Raw genomic sequence first — 17,084 nt, forward strand, 5'->3', positions numbered from 1 at the left:
CACATCTTAGTTCAATAATCCCTGCATTATTATTTTATTCAATATTATTCCACATTGGTACAGTATTACTGTATATATTATTATTGTCTACTTTCTTTTTAGTAAAGTCTGCACACTGCTAAGTGTGTTTTTAAATGTTGCTGCTGTAACGGAATGAATTTCCCACTCAGGATCAATAAAATATTATTATTCTCCAGCCGTTTATCTTTCTCACTTATTAACTTCTCAGCTCTTAACTCTCCCCGTCTCCCGGTTTACCCTATCACCTCATCTCCCCCCACATTCTTACTCCCTCCCTTCCTTTCCAGTCCTGAAGAAGGGTGTGGGTCTGAAACGCCGACTGTTCTCTCCTCTCCATAGTTGCTTTCTGCCCCCCTGAGTTCCTCCAGCATTTTGTGGGTGTTGCTTTGGATTTCCGCGACTGCAGATTTTTTTATCTTGTTTTATCCAATACGCATGCGTGGGCGGCACAGCCAATCGTGAACATTGCGCATGCGCTCAGCAGACGAGAGGCTCTCGGGGATCGGACGCAGGTAGGAGCGGGGCCGCGGGTTGGACCTTAATCACCGGCGTCTGAACCGCGATTAAAGGAAAATTACTATGAGCTCCGTCCACACTGCTCCCGCACCTCAGGACAGTCCCAGTCCTTTCCGTCTCTCTCAGCCCCACGATTTACCCGAGCCACGGGGAGTTTGCGGCGCCGCCATTTCTCCGGCGCATGCGCATCGCTGTTTTTTTTGGATGGCGGATAGACAGGTTTCTCCTCCGTGGTGTCTTCTGGGTAAGGAGGCAGCCATGGTTGACGCGCCAGCGTTGTCCCCATAGAGAATGTCCCTAACGCAGCGACCTCCAGCCATGTAAATCCGAGGATCAGTACGTCGGAACAAAAATGTAGTGTCCAGTTACTCTCGGATGAAGTCTACCTCCCAGTCAGTGAAAATGTCAATTAGTACTGTATAGCATAAAAAAATCTGCCGGTCAGCTTTAGTTTTCTGGGTAAATAACGATATGAAACACCTTTGTCCTCGATGACAGGTGACCTGTAGCTTTCACATCACAAAAGTGCCACACTCCAATGAGAATAACTACTGCTTAACCCTTCGTAGTCATTGGCATTGCCATCGATGGGTTCATCACTCAATCAGCTGGGGGGGGGGGGGGAGGGAATCCCAGTAATTAGAAAATCTCAAGGATCAGACATGTAGTAACAAGTTCATTTTGTCGTGTTGTGGAACATGACCTGAACTTGAAATATACCAAAGGACAGAGACAGATTGAGCCAAGTCACAGGTTGATTGAAGGCCGAAATAGCCCATTCTCATACAGACAGGAATACAGTCAGAGATTTTGTTGGTCAGTCAGGATGCCTGATCCGTGCCTTGTTAGAAGATGGGGAGTTCACATATAATCACAGAAACATAAGTCTGCAATTCATTACAGGCCCTTCGGACAACATCATGCCGACCATATAACCTACTCTAGAATCTGCCTAGAGTTTCACTACCAAATAGCCCTCTATTATTCCCAGCTCCACGTACGTACCTAACAGTGTCTGAAAAGACCCTTATTGTATCCACCTCTACCACCGTCGCTGGCAGTACTTGCCACTCTCTGTGTGAAAAACATACCTCTGGTAGACCCCTTGTACCTACTTCCAAGCACCTTAAAGCTATGCCCCCTCATGTTGGCTCGTTCAGCCCTGGGAAGAAACCTCTGGCTATCCACTTGATCAATGCCTCTCATCATCTTATACAACTCTCTCAGGTCACCTCTCATCTTCCATCACTCCAAAGTTTACTCAACCTACTCTTGTAAGGCATGCTGTCCAATCCAAGCAACATCCTTGTCAATCTCCTCTGCACCCTATTTAGAGTATTTTTTCCTGTAGTGAGGTGATCAGAATTGAACACAGTGCTAAAAGTAGGGCCTAACGAAGGCCTTTTATATCTGTAGTAGTACCTCACCGCTTTGAAGGCCTTCTTAAAAACATTGTCCAGCTGCGTAGCAGCTCTGCATGAACTATTGACACAGATCCCAAGATATCACTGATCCTCCAAACTGCCAAGAGTCCTATCATTAATATTGTATTCTGTCTTCAAATTGGACCTACCGAAATGAACCACCAGGTTGATCTCCATCTGCTTCCCACAGTCACCTGTGGTATATCTCAACTTGAGACGAACTGGGTGATATTCTGATGCCAGAGCTCACATTGAGAGAAGATCTTACAGAAACATGTAAAGTTATGATTCAGATAGAATTAAGATAGAGGCAGGAAAGTTGTTTCCACTGGTAGGTGAGAGTAGAACTAGAGGACATCACTTTAACATTCGGGGCATTTGGGATGGAGATGAAGAACTGTTTTCCCCCGAGAGTTGGGAATCTATAGATTTCTCTGCCCAATGACGCAGTGGAGGCTACCTCAGTAAATGCATTTGAGATGAGGTTGGATAGATGTTTGCAAAGTAGGGGAATGAAGGGCGATGGGGAAAAGGCAGGTTGGTGGAGACAGGCCAGATGATGTTCTCCTACTCCTTTTTATTATGTTCGCACCACAGACTAAAATCTCACCTGAAAAACTGTCCTTCACCTATTGATGTCCTTTCAAATATTTGTACAGGTTTGAAACGGCAGAACACTTGTGCATGGGCTGTCTCTTTCCGGATATACAAGGATTGGCCAAATATTTCCTTTGCAAGACCGACACATCTGTTGTCAATCCTTGGAGATGAAGAATTATCTCATCCCAGCTGGAAATGTGTTTTGTGTCTGAAATGAAGTTTTCTGTTGTAACTCAGTGAAATCCACTGGAACCGGGGAGCTGAGAACACACAAGCATTTGTTCACTGGAGATCAGTTCTTCAACTGCATTGATTGTACAAGGGATTCTAACGTCTGACTTTCTGAATTGCCAGATGATTGATCGCAGTGAGATATCATTCTCCTTCTCTCAGTGTGGGAAGAGATTCCCTCACAGCCTACCCACAGACACGCCAGTGAGTTCACAGTGGGGAGAGGCCATTCACCTGCTCTATGTGAGGGAGGGGAACTACTCAGTCATCCAGTCTGAAGATACATCAGCAAGTTCACACCACAGTGAGATGCTCCACCCGTTCTGACAGCAGGAAGTAATTCATTCTTCCGTCGGTGCTAAATATACATCTGAAAATTCCCCAGTGAGAGGATGGTAACCTGTTTACATGGTGGGAAGGCATTCACACACTCAACCATGCCACAGTGACACCAACGAGTTCGCACCGGGGAGAGGCCAATCACCTGCTCCGTATGGGAAAGGATTCACTCAATCATCTCAACTGAATGAACACCAGTGAGTTCACACTGAAAAGATGCCGTTCACCTGCTTAGACTGTGGGAAGGGATTCACTCGTTCATCCACACTACAGAGACACCAGCGAGTCCACACTGGGGAGAGGCCATTCACTTGCTCTGAATGTGGGAAGGGATTCACTGACTCATCCAAACTTGTGAGGCACTACCGAGTTCACACTGGGGAGAGGCCGTTCACTTGCTCTGAATGTGGGAAAGGATTTGCTCGGTCATCTCAACTGACTGAACATCAGCGAGTTCACACTGGGGAGAAACCGTTCAGCTGCTTTCAATGTGGCAAGGGGTTCACTCAGTCATCTCATCTGAAAGTACATCAGCGAATTCACACTGGGGAGAAACCGTTCAGCTGCTCTGAATGTGGGAAGGGATTCGCTGATTCATACTCCCTTGTGAAGCACAGCCGAATTCACACCGGGGAGAAGCCATTCACATGCTCTGAATGTGGGAAGGGATTCACTGACTCATCCCACCTTGTGAAGCACTGCCGAATTCACACTGGGGAGAAGCCATTCACATGCTCTGAATGTGGGAAGGGATTCACTCAGTCATCTCATCTGAATGTACACCAACAAATTCACACTGGGGAGAAACCGTTCAGCTGCTCTGAATGTGGGAAGGGATTCGCTGATTCATACTCCCTTGTGAAGCACAGCCGAATTCACACTGGGGAGAAGCCATTTACATGCTGTGAATGTGGGAAGGGATTCACTGACTCATCACACCTTGTGAAGCACAGCCGAATTCACACTGGGGAGAAGCCATTCACATGCTCTGAATGTGGGAAGGGATTCACTGCGTCGTCCAACCTGGTGAGGCACTGCCGAATTCACACTGGGGAGAAACCGTTCACCTGCTCAGATTGTGGAAAGGGATTCACTCGTTCATCAGGCTTGAAAGTTCATCAGCGAGTTCACACTGGGCGATGCCAGTCACCTGTTCTGATTGTGGGAATGAATTCACTCAGACATCTCAACTGACTGAACATCAACTGCTCAGACGGGAACGAATTCACTCAGACATCACTGAGCGAACATCAGTGAGTTCACACTGGGCGATGCCAGTCACCTGTTCTGATTACGGGAAGGAATTCACTCAGACATCACTGAGCGAACATCAGTGAGTTCACACTGTATAGAAGCTGTTCATCTGCTCTGACTGTGGGAATTAATGCATACATTCATCTCGGCTAACGACACACCAGACTATTTTCAGCAGTGAGAGGACATAGACCTGATCAGACTGTGGGAAGGCATTCACACACTGATCCACACTGCAGAGACAGTTGTGGGTTCACATTGTGGGGAGGGTGGTCACCTGCTCAGACTGTGGGAAGGCATTCACACACTGATCCACACTGCAGAGACAGTGTTGGGTTCACACTGTGGTGAGGGTGGTCACCTGCTCAGACTGTGGGAAGGCATTCACACACTGATCCACACCGCAGAGACGGTGGTGGGTTCACACTGTGGGGAGGGTGGTCACCTGCTCAGACTGTGGGAAGTCATTCACACACTGAACCACACTGCAGAGACAGTGTTGGGTTCACACTGTGGTGAGGGTGGTCACCTGCTCAGACTGTGGGAAGGCATTCACACACTGATCCACACTGCAGAGACAGTGGTGGGTTCACACTGTGGGGACGGTGGTCACCTGCTCAGACTGTGGGAAGGCATTCACACACTGATCCACACCGCAGAGACAGTGGTGGGTTCACACTGTGGGGAGGGTGGTCACCTGCTCAGACTGTGGGAAGGCATTCACACACTGAACCACACTGCAGAGACAGTGGTGGGTTCACACTGTGGGGAGGGTGGTCACCTGCTCAGACTGTGGGATGGCATTCACACACTGATCCACACTGCAGAGACAGTGGTGGGTTCACACTGTGGGGAGGGTGGTCACCTGCTCAGACTGTGGGATAGCATTCACAAACTGATCCACACTGCAGAGACAGTGGTGGGTTCACACTGTGGGGAGGGTGGTCACCTGCTCAGACTGTGGGAAGGCATTCACACACTGATCCACACTGCAGAGACAGTGGTGGGTTCACACTGTGGGGAGGGTGGTCACCTGCTCAGTCTGTGGGAAGGGATTCACACACTGATCCACACTGCAGAGACAGTGGTGGGTTCACACTGTGGGGAGGGTGGTCACCTGCTCTGAATGTGGGAAGGCATTCACACACTGATCCACACTGCAGAGACAGTGGTGGGTTCACATTGTGGGGAGGGTGGTCACCTGCTCAGACTGTGGGAAGTCATTCACACACTGATCCACACTGCAGAGACAGTGGTGGGTTCACACTGTGGGGAGGGTGGTCACCTGCTCTGAATGTGGGAAGGCATTCACACACTGATCCACACTGCAGAGACAGTGGTGGGTTCACATTGTGGGGAGGGTGGTCACCTGCTCAGACTGTGGGAAGTCATTCACACACTGATCCACACTGCAGAGACAGTGGTGGGTTCACACTGTGGGGAGGGTGGTCACCTGCTCTGAATGTGGGAAGGCATTCACACACTGATCCACACTGCAGAGACAGTGGTGGGTTCACACTGTGGGGAGGGTGGTCACCTGCTCAGACTGTGGGAAGGCATTCACACACTGATCCACACTGCAGAGACAGTGGTGGGTTCACACTGTGGGGAGGGTGGTCACCTGCTCAGACTGTGGGAAGTCATTCACACACTGATCCACACTGCAGAGACAGTGGTGGGTTCACATTGTGGGGAGGGTGGTCACCTGCTCAGACTGTGGGAAGGGATTCACACACTGATCCACACTGCAGAGACAGTGGTGGGTTCACACTGTGGGGAGGGTGGTCACCTGCTCAGACTGTGGGAAGTCATTCACACACTGATCCACACTGCAGAGACAGTGGTGGGTTCACACTGTGGGGAGGGTGGTCACCTGCTCAGACTGTGGGAAGGCATTCACACACTGATCCACACTGCAGAGACAGTGGTGGGTTCACACTGTGGGGAGGGTGGTCACCTGCTCAGACTGTGGGAAGGCATTCACACACTGATCCACACTGCAGAGACAGTGGTGGGTTCACACTGTGGGGAGGGTGGTCACCTGCTCAGACTGTGGGAAGGCATTCACACACTGATCCACACTGCAGAGACAGTGGTGGGTTCACACTGTGGGGAGGGTGGTCACCTGCTCAGACTGTGGGAAGGCATTCACACACTGATCCACACTGCAGAGACAGTGGTGGGTTCACACTGTGGGGAGGGTGGTCACCTGCTCAGACTGTGGGAAGGCATTCACACACTGATCCACACTGCAGAGACAGTGTGGGTTCACACTGTGGGGAGGGTGGTCACCTGCTCAGACTGTGGGAAGGCATTCACACACTGATCCACACTGCAGAGACAGTGGTGGGTTCACACTGTGGTGAGGGTGGTCACCTGCTCAGACTGTGGGAAGGCATTCACACACTGATCCACACTGCAGAGACAGTGGTGGGTTCACACTGTGGGGAGGGTGGTCACCTGCTCAGACTGTGGGAAGGCATTCACACACTGATCCACACTGCAGAGACAGTGGTGGGTTCACACTGTGGGGAGGGTGGTCACCTGCTCAGACTGTGGGAAGGCATTCACACACTGATCCACACTGCAGAGACGGTGGTGGGTTCACACTGTGGGGAGGGTGGTCACCTGCTCAGACTGTGGGAAGGCATTCACACACTGATCCACACTGCAGAGACAGTGGTGGGTTCACACTGTGGGGAGGGTGGTCACCTGCTCAGACTGTGGGATGAGTTTCAATCAGTCCTTCATCCTTGTGTCCCCCTACCGAGCTTTGACCCATCGTGAATTGGAGAGATCAGTAGCTTGAGAGGATGTAATTCACTCAGGTTCGCCAATGGAGTATTAAAGGCAGTGGTTCAGGGCAGGTTATTTTTGAGCTTTCAGCAGTGGCCACTCCACAGTCAGGATGGATTATCAAGAAAACCTTCATTAGCAGGAGCAAGTGGAGCGGTCATTGTTGGACTGGACAGAGTTGGAGCGGAGACTTTGAGGCTTTAATTCTTTGAGGTTTCAGTGGGGAGAGCAGTCAGTCAGAGAAGGCAAAATCATGATGGAGGTAGAATGTTTTTTGCCCCTTCTTTACATTTTCTCAGTTAAAACAGTGGAGATGCCAGGCAGGATAGTGGAAAGCTCCTTTGCGGGATGTGGGAAGGCAGGGGGCCCTCCTGTGTCCCTGATAACTACACCTGTGAGAAGGGCATCCAGCTTCAGCTCTGAACAATCCACATTACGGAGTTGGAGCTGGAACTGGATGAACTCCAGATCATTCGGGAGGCTGAAGGGGTGATAGGTAGGACATTTGAGAGGTCGTTGCACCCAAGGTGCCCGGCTCAGGGAACTGGGTGACAGTGAGGAAAGAGAAAGGTGGAAATACAGAGTGCAGTTTACCCCTGTGTTCATCTCCCTGAGCAACATATATTTCATTTCAGATACTGTCTGTCATGTTCTAGTCCATGAAGTCTGCATTTCGGATCACTGTCTGGTCCATGCTACTTATTCCAGGTTTATCGGGTTTCCCCAGTTTCTATTGAGGCAGCTGATTCTTGTTTGGCTGGTCTCATAAATAGCGTCAGGATTCAGCCTCTGGCTGCTGATTGTTCCTGTCCAAACCCCCGTCTGTATCCCTTCCCTTCACCTTCCTCCTGGAACCTAGCATAGCCTAGCTTTGCCTTGCCTCGCCTCTGACTGGAGCCTTGCCTCGCCCCATCTCTGCCTGGGGCCTTGCCTCGCCTCTGTCTAGTGCGTCGCATTGCCTCGCCTCTGCCTGGAGTCTTGCCTCACCTCGCCTCTACCTGAAGCTGTGCCTAGCCTTGCGTCTGCCTGGAGCCTCGCCTCGCCTTGCCTCTGTCTGGAGCCTTGCCCTGTTTGGAACTGTCTGTCTGTGTCCATGCCTTCGCCATGTAGTTCTGACCATTTTGCCGCTACCCGGCGTTGCGAACTGTTTCATCGTGTTCAGCGTTCTGTGTTATGAGTCCCGGCCCTACATCCTGTATCCAAGGAGGGGTCCCGGGTCTGTGTTCTGCGTTCCTGTCCTTCCTCATCCTAGGCTCTGGGTTCTCGTCATGTTCTTGTGCCTTGCCCAGTACAGGAGTACCTTGTCCGGCCCGGTGCTGTGATTCTCTCGTCCTGTGCTGGGGTTCCCTCGTCCAGGAGACTCACGTCCAGTCCTGTTGGCTCTCCCTCGACTAAGGCTCTGGGTTGTCGTCATGTCCATGTGCCTCGCCCAGCACAGGAGTACCTTGCCCAGCCCGGTGCTAGGATTCCCTCGTCCTGTGCTGAGGTTCCCTTGTCCCGTCCAGGAGTCTCTCGTTCCTTCCTGTGCCTTTCCTCGTCCTGTAGCCTCGTCTTGTCCTCGCCTGGATCTGGAGTCCGAGCCCGAGTCAAGACCCAGGTTCTGGGTCCTTGTCCAGTTTCTGGCTCGGAGTCCAAGTCCAGGCTTCTAGTTCCCAGTTCCATGTCCTGGTTCCGCTGTCCTGGTCAATTCCTAGCCCAGGCCCAGAATACTTGTCTTGTCCAGGGTCAGTATCCTTTCTTCCTCATTTTCCTTGCTTCCTTCTCATGCCTAGTTCTATTCCTGGTAATTCAGTGTCTGTGTCTTGCTTTTGGGTCCAAACCCAATGCTCCCCTTATGACCCTGTCTGGGATGGTAGGATGACCTGGCAAAGGAAAGACACAGCAATAGGGTCTCTGGCACTTCGTCTGGCTCTGAGACTGAGAAGGGAAGGGAGGAGACGAGGTGAGCTGTGGTCAGAGGTGATTCAGCAGCTCAGGGAACTGACTGGATGTTCTGTGGGTGAGAATGAAATTTCAGGATGGTATGTTGCCTCTTGTATGCTAGCATCTGTGACATCTCCGGTCGAGTGCTCAGCATTCCTCAGGAGGGTGGACAGTGAAGGTTGTGGTCCATGTGGGTAACAATGAGATGGGCCGGTAGAGTAACGAGGTTCTGTAAAGGGAGTTCAGGGAGTGAGGTGCTAATTTAAAGGGCAGCTCCTCCAGGCCTGTGATCTCAGGACTGTCATCTGTGCCAATTGCCAGTATTAGGAAGATTATACAGTTTAACACGTGGCGAAGGAGTTGGTGCAGGAGGGAGGGGATAAGATTTTTGGATCATTTGAGCTGGTGAGGATTGCTGCGTACAGAGGAGTGTGAGTGTGTTGGGGGAGAGAGCGTTGTTGGAGTGTGACTGGGCACGCAGGTCTCTGTCTCTCACACACACAAACACATGCAGTGGAATGAGAGGGAGGGGAGTGAGAAGGGGGACGGGAATGAGGAGGATGGAGTTAGGGCTCCTTCATAAAGTCCCAGACTCACCCAACCCTCCCCCTCTGGAATGGGTCCCATTCCCTACCCCAGGCTGGGGGTGAGCATTGAGTTGCCTTGTCAAGAAGACAAAGAATTGTTCAATAGCATCTGGTTAACACACTTCGATAATAAATTTACTTTGAAGTTGTATTGTTTGTAAAACATGTACTGATGAGAAATGGTCTCAGTGAAGGTCCGAGAGTGGAAAACGAACCGGTGTTCGGCCCCACTGCTCCGTGCCGGACAAGAACCCTATTGGTGTCTGTCTCATCTGTCTGAGCTTGACACGTCTCACTCTAAAGTTTCCTCTTTCTGTCCCTGTCCCAGTGTCTTTTATCTTCCTTCTCAACCCCGTTCCCTGCCTTCTCCCCATGACCTTTGACACCTTTACTGATCAAGCACTGATCAGCCTCTGTTTTAAATAAACCCGATGACTTGGCCTCTGAGCCGTCCGTGGCAATGAATTCCACAGCTCCCTCATCTCTCCAAATGCATGCTGTCCGGGATTAGACATTGTGACGCAGAAGGTTAAAAATGGCAGCTATCTACTCTGTCTATACCTCTCGTAATCTAATCAAACTCTTTCCGGTCACCCTGATCCTCCTCCACTCCAGAGAAAATAGCCCAAGTTTGTCCGAACTCTGTCAATAAATGGTGGGTTGTTGATTAATAAAGGTGTCGAAGCTGACGTGTAGAAAGCAGCAGTCTGGAGTTTAGAGGGAAATTCGAATGGTGAAGAAGTGAATGGACGGAATGAGTATTTCAGATCCTACGACGAGCGGTGTAGTGGTGAGATGGCGAAGCGATGCGGAGGAAGCTGCGGGTGCAGGTAAGTGTGAGTGTCCAGGTACGAGATGGTGTTAAGCAGCTTTTCACTACGTCTTCCAACCAACAACAATTAACTCAGAGTGGATCAATCATGTGTTGTTATTTTCCCTTGCAGAAGGGACGATTAGCAGTGCAAAACAACTGGTAATAGCTTTGACCAAAAGGTACACAGACAGTACGGTCATTCCTTCATACACAAGTTCAAGGACAGGGTGCACTCTGTTGTTTGTGGAATTAGTGTGTTTGGCATTAAACATCTGCAAAATGTTGCACGAAGATTATTAGCAAAGCAATCTGATACAATACAGGTTCCAGCTCGTTACAGACAAAAATACCATTTTGGTACTGAAGTACATTTCCACAGAGGTGGAGTAGCATTCCTACACCCCTTGCCCCCTGTGAAAACGATTCCAACCCAGACACCACTCCCCATTTCTGTTAACACCTCTGATCATTGCAGCCCCCACCATCTGTGAAAACCCTTCTAACAGTACACCCATCACCATTCTGTAAACCCACCTCACCTCTACGCCACTCGCCATCTCTGTAAAACCCTGCACTGTCCACCCCGGCTCATTCAGGTGCCAGCTGACCCAAGAAAGACATCGACCGTGGCAGGTGGCAGGGGATCACAAAACACATTCGCACTGGCTGATTTAGTAAACCTATCGATTTGCATGGTGATCTTCACTAAACCTCTTCCTACCTTCCCAACTTTACTTTCCCCCTCCACTTTTTGCTTTCCACAAGGATTCCATTCGTCTCTTCCCACTAATCTCCCTCCTGGAACGTATCCTTGCAGGCGAGGGAAGTTCTACACGCTCCCATTTTCTTTCCCTCTCAGCTCCATTCGTCCTTCCAGGTGAGTCAACACTTCACCTGTGAGTCTGTCAGGTTGATCTACTCTACCTGATGCTGCTGGTTCAGCCTCCGCTACGTCAGTGAGGCCCAATGTAGATCGGGAGTCCACTTTGTCAAGTACCTTTGCTCTGTCCACAACAAACGGAATTTCCCGGTCACAAACAGGCGAAAATCTGCAGATGCTGGAAATCCAAGCAACACAGGAGAAATTTTTTCAACGATTTCATGTTCCCTGGCCACGTTCATCTTACTGTCACTGTGGATACCCCGTTCATGTACACCTCCCCCTCCCACCAGGAAAGTCACAGAGCTCCCCGTTTCCTTCTGGACACCAGACCCAACGAGTTCCCCTCCACCATCACTCTCCCGCTCTTTGTTTCGCTTGTCTTCTTTGTTTGAGCTGAGCTCTACTGTCACTTCTTTCTGTCACCTTGCAGTGAACTGGTGCTGGTCACGTGTGTGAATGATTTGGAGAGGAATGCAGATCGAACAATTAGTGAGATTGTGGATGTCGCCAGAACTGGTGTGTGGGGGAAGTGGAGGTTGTCTGAGGTTACAGTGGGATGGAGACCAGCTGGGGAAGTGAGGGTTGTCTGAGGTTACAGTGGGGTGGAGACCAGCTGGGGAAGTGATGGTTGTCTGAGGTTACAGTGGAATGGAGACCAGCTGGGGAAGTGAGGGTTGTCTGAGGTTACAGTGGGATGGAGACCAGCTGGGGAAGTGAGGGTTGTCTGAGGTTACAGTGGGATGGAGACCAGCTGGGGAAGTGGGGGTTGTCTGAGGTTACAGTGGGATGGAGACCAGCTGGGGAAGTGAGGGTTGTCTGAGGTTACAGTGGGGTGGAGACCAGCTGGGGAAGTGAGGGTTGTCTGAGGTTACAGTGGGATGGAGACCAGCTGGGGAAGTGAGGGTTGTCTGAGGTTACAGTGGGATGGAGACCAGCTGGGGAAGTGAGGGTTGTCTGAGGTTACAGTGGGGTGGAGACCAGCTGGGGAAGTGGGGGTTGTCTGAGGTTACAGTGGGATGGAGACCAGCTGGGGAAGTGGGCACAGGAGAGCAGCGGAACATTACTGTTACTCAAAAACAGGTCTTCAGGAGGTCAAAAAGACCATCATTCAGATGGAGAGACAGCTTCCCTTGGGGCTCTGGATTCACCAGACAAGACTGGTGCACTATGGTTCAGTTCCGTCCGTCCGTCCGTCCCAAGCAGAACCTCCCAGTGCCAAACATTTCCATACTGATTCCCATCCCTGTTCTGACATGTCGATCGATGGCCTCCTCTTGTGCCGGGATGAAATCCCCCGTCAGGGTGGAGGTGCAACATTTTATATTCGGTCTGAGTACTCCAACCTGATGCGTGAATATTGATCTCGCCTTCTGATAGACCAAACCCACCCCCAACCCCGTCTTCCTATATTCTACACTCTTACTTCTCACGTGCCTATTACATCCGCCGGGTCCCCTCCTCCTCCTCTCTCCCCTCTGGTGCACTCTCCTCTCCGACCAGATTATTTCTTCTCCAACCCTTGACCTTTCCCACCCGCCTGCCACCTTCCAGCTAGCCTCTTTCCCCTCCCCATATTTTTATTCTGGCTTCTTCTGGGTACATCGAGCACCCAGGGCATGTACTTTTCTTACTGTTAATATCAGGTAGGAGTTCCAGGAGCCTGAAGACACACACTAGGCAATTCAGGAACAGCTTCTTCCCCTCTGCCATCCGATTCTTGAATGGACATTGTACCCTTGGACACTACCTCACTTTTTTAATATAATGTATTTCTGTTTTTGCACGTTTTTAAAATCTATTCAATATAAGCATGGTTTATTTATTCATTACTATTATTTTTATTTCATTTATTGTTATTACTTTAACAAAAAGAATGTTACTCCTCATGTATGAGAAGGATGTCAGAAATAAAGTGAATTCATTCATCCGGATCGCGGGGCCGAGAGAGAGGGAAAGGACCCGGACTGTCCCGGGATGCGGATCCATGGTGTGTCGGCATCTCACAGTAATTGTCCCTCAGTCGCGGGAAATCTCCGCCCGTGGCGCCGCTCCGACATGCTGCCGTGTCAATGAGCCTTTCGTTTACCGAGCGCAGGCGTGATTTTCGGGAAGGTTTCGACCCTTACGCTTGCCTATGTGATCTCCTGGTCACGGCGAATCCCGGAGCGAACACGGGAGAGTCTGTGAATGTTGGAAATCCAAAGCCACTCACTCAAAACGCTGAAGGAACTCAGCAGCTCAGGCAGCTTCTGTGCAAAAGAATAAACTGCCGGCGGTTCGGGACGAGTCCCTTCTTCAGCACTGAGAAGGACGGGGGAAACGCCAGAATCAAAAGGTGTGCAGTATAATCAGAGGGGAAAGGGATTAGCTAGAATGTGATCGTTGAAGCCAGGCGGGTGAGAAAGGTCAAGGGCTGGAGAAGGAAAATCTGATAGCAGCGGAGAGTGACCATAGAACATAGTAATCCACAGCACATTACAGGCGCTCCTGCCCACAATGTTGTGTCGACCATGGATCCTAATTCAGAATTTCCCTGCCGTATAGCCCTCTATTTTTAAGCTCCGTGTACGGTACCTATATAAGAGTCTCTTAACAGACCCTGTTGTATCCGCCTCTACCACCTTCACTGGAAATGCGTCCCATGCTCCCTTCTGTGTGTAAAACGTACCTCTGACATCTCCCCTTGTACCTATTTCCAAGCACCTTAAAACGATGCCCCCTCGTGTTACCCATTTCAACACTGGGATAAAGCCTCTGGCTATCCACACTATCAAACCCCTCGTCATCTTATACACCTCTGTCAAGTAACCTCTCGTCCTCCGTCACTCCAAGAAGGAAAGGCCAAGTTCACTCAATCTATTCTCATAAGACATGCTCTCCAATCCAGGAAGATCTTTGTAACGCTGCTCTGCACTCTCTCTGTAGTATCCACATCCTTCCTGTAGTGAGGCGACCAGAAATGAACAGAGTGCTCCAAGTGGTGTGGAACTAAGGGTTTATATCCCTGTAACATTGCCTCATGGCTCTTGAATTCAACCCCACAGTTGATGAAGTCCAACACACCGTTCACCTTTCTAACAACACGGACAACCTGCGGAGCAGCTTTGAGCTCCTATCGGACACAGATCCTCGACACTGCCAAGAGTTACACCATCGATATTTGGTTGGTCAAATTTGAAGACAGAATTTGCTAACTTGCAGTCCTCTGGTACTTCTCCCGTCCTGGTTGATAATGCAAAGATCATCGCCAGAGGCTCTGCAATTTTCTCCCTCTCTTCCCACAGTAGCCTGGGGTAGATCTCACCTGGCCCCAGCGACTTGTCTAACTTAATATCTTTCCAGTGCTCCAGCACGTCCTCCTTCTCAATGTCTATATGCTCAAGCATTTCAATCCGCTGTAAGTCATCCCCACAATTGTGAAGGTCCCCTTCCCTGGTGAATACTGAAGCAAACTATTCATTAAGTACCAACGCTACCTGATCTAACTCAGGTATTGCACTCTATTGGTCCTACGATCACATTGCTCATCCTCTTGCTCTTCACATACTTGGAGAATGCCTTGGTGTTTTCTTTAATCCTGCTCACCAAGGGCTTCTCATGGCCCCTTCTGACTCTCCTAATTCACACTTACACTCCTTCCATGGAACCTTGTAATTCTCTAGAAATCCATCTGTACTCAGTTTATTGGAGCTTCCATAAGCTTTTCTGTTCTTCTTAACTAGATTTTCTACATCCTTTGTACACTATGGTTTTTCTACCCCACCGTGTGCTCCCTGCCTCAATGAAACATACCTGTGCAGAACGCCATGCCAGTGTTCCCTGAACATTTGCGACATTTCTGCCGTGCATTTCCCTGAAAACACCTGCCCACAATGATTTGCAGATAGTGATCCTGTGAAATTCATTGTCATGGCCGGCTCGGAGGCCAAGCCATCGGTTTGTCACGTAACCCGTGACCGGGTTACCGAACCAGCAGAAATGAAACACACTTTGGAGTCTGGTATTACTGTAGCTAATAGTGTTTATTAGTAAACTAAGCAATACAGTCCTATAAAAATGCAAATATGTGAAACAGGTTAGCACTGATATGTACAGAAGTGTGGAAATAGGAATCAAAACCAAGCTCTTTCAAAGTCTAGGGGTAAATGGATAGTCTTACGATGGTGAAGAGTTCAGTTCAGTTTAGGTGGAGGGAGGGATGGAGGGAGAGAGAGAGAGAGGGAGGGAGAGAGAGAGAGGGGGAGAGACGTTACCATCGAACTGTCCGTTGGCTTCCTGCCTGTTGTGCTCATCGACTATGACCATGTACGACCGTTCTTCAGTGGTGGGCCTGTCACCCAGGCAAGGGTGGACACACAAACAAGCCCCCACCGGTCGCACCTTTCACACACTGTGAGCCCCTGATCGATCCTCCAAACCCCCACATTCACATGGGTGCACAACGCTCTTTCAGTGTCCCGTGGTGTCTCTGCCTGTGTCTCAGCAGAGCTGCTTTTTATCATCACTTGCTGGACACCGGCTGTCCATCAAACCGGCTCCGCCTTGCTGACTGTGCAAGAATCTTACAAGCAGGCAAAAGTGTCCTTGGAGCAAAGGTAAACAATCAGCCAAGGAGCCATAATATTAAATCATGTCTCTCTACCTCTCATCTGTGCCGGGCGCCTCCACCCCCCCCCCCCTCTTTTCGCTCTCTCTCTCTCATTAGCAGCATAGTTCACAGGGGGGTCAACTCTCGACCCTATTTCAGCTTGGTTTGCTCTTCACAGGTTTTATTTAAAACATAAGTTAATCAGTGCTTGATTATTAAGGATATCAAAGGTTATGGGGAGAAGACAGGAGAAAGGGAAATAAAAGACACTGGGACAGGTACAGAAAGAGGAAACATTAGAGGGAGATATCTCAAGCACAGACAGATGGGACAGACTCCGATAGGGGTTCTTGTCCGGCACGGAGCAGTGGAGCTGAACACCGATTCATTTTCCACTCTCGGACCTTCACTGAGACCATTTCTCATCAGTTCATGTTTTACAAACAATACATTTCAATAATCAAGTTCAACGTAAATCTATTATCAAAGTGTGTTAACCAGATGTTGTTGAACCATTCATTTTCTGGTTGACAAGGCAACTCAATGCTCACCCCCAGCCTGGGGTAGGGAATGGGACCAATTCCAGAGGAGGAGGGGTGGGTGAGTCTGGGTCTTTGAGAAGGAGCCCTAACCTCATCCTCCTCATTCCCCTTCTCACTCTTCTCCCACTCAACCCGCTCTTCCTTACGCTCCATACCCACACTGCATATGTTTGTGAGAGAGAGAGACCTGCCTGCTCCACCCTCCATCAATGATGCCACCCTCTCCCCCAACGCAACACCGCAATCCTCGCTGGCTCAAATAATCTGAAAATCTTATACCTTCCCTCCTGCACCGATTCCTTCGCCTTCCTGTTTCTGGCACGTGGCACAGTGGCAATCCCAAGATTACAACCCTTGAACTTAGCACCACACTCCCTGAACCCCTTTTGTTGAACGTCAATACTCCACCTGCCCATATCATTGGTACCCTCGTGAACCACGACGTTCACTATTCCCTTTCCTTAAGAATGCTGAACACTCGACCAGAGATGTCCCGGTCCCACGGCACACAGGACCATCCTGAAATCTCGTTCTCCCCCACAGAATCCAGTCCGTTTCCTTAATGG

General features: G+C 49.9%; 1 protein-coding gene across 1 annotated transcript; it reads left to right on the plus strand.

Moving 5' to 3' along the window:
* Nucleotides 1-506: 506 nt before the first annotated feature.
* Nucleotides 507-4,563, plus strand: LOC140720167 (uncharacterized). Its single transcript, XM_073035050.1, has 2 exons — nt 507-533; nt 2,621-4,563. The coding sequence occupies exon 2, from the start codon at nt 3,348-3,350 to the stop codon at nt 4,323-4,325; it is 978 nt and encodes a 325-aa protein (XP_072891151.1). The 5' UTR covers nt 507-533; nt 2,621-3,347; the 3' UTR covers nt 4,326-4,563.
* The last annotated feature ends 12,521 nt before the right edge of the window (nt 4,564-17,084 follow it).

The sequence above is a fragment of the Hemitrygon akajei genome, unplaced genomic scaffold (genome assembly GCF_048418815.1).
Source record: "Hemitrygon akajei unplaced genomic scaffold, sHemAka1.3 Scf000037, whole genome shotgun sequence".
Classification (NCBI taxonomy): Eukaryota; Metazoa; Chordata; class Chondrichthyes; order Myliobatiformes; family Dasyatidae; genus Hemitrygon; species Hemitrygon akajei.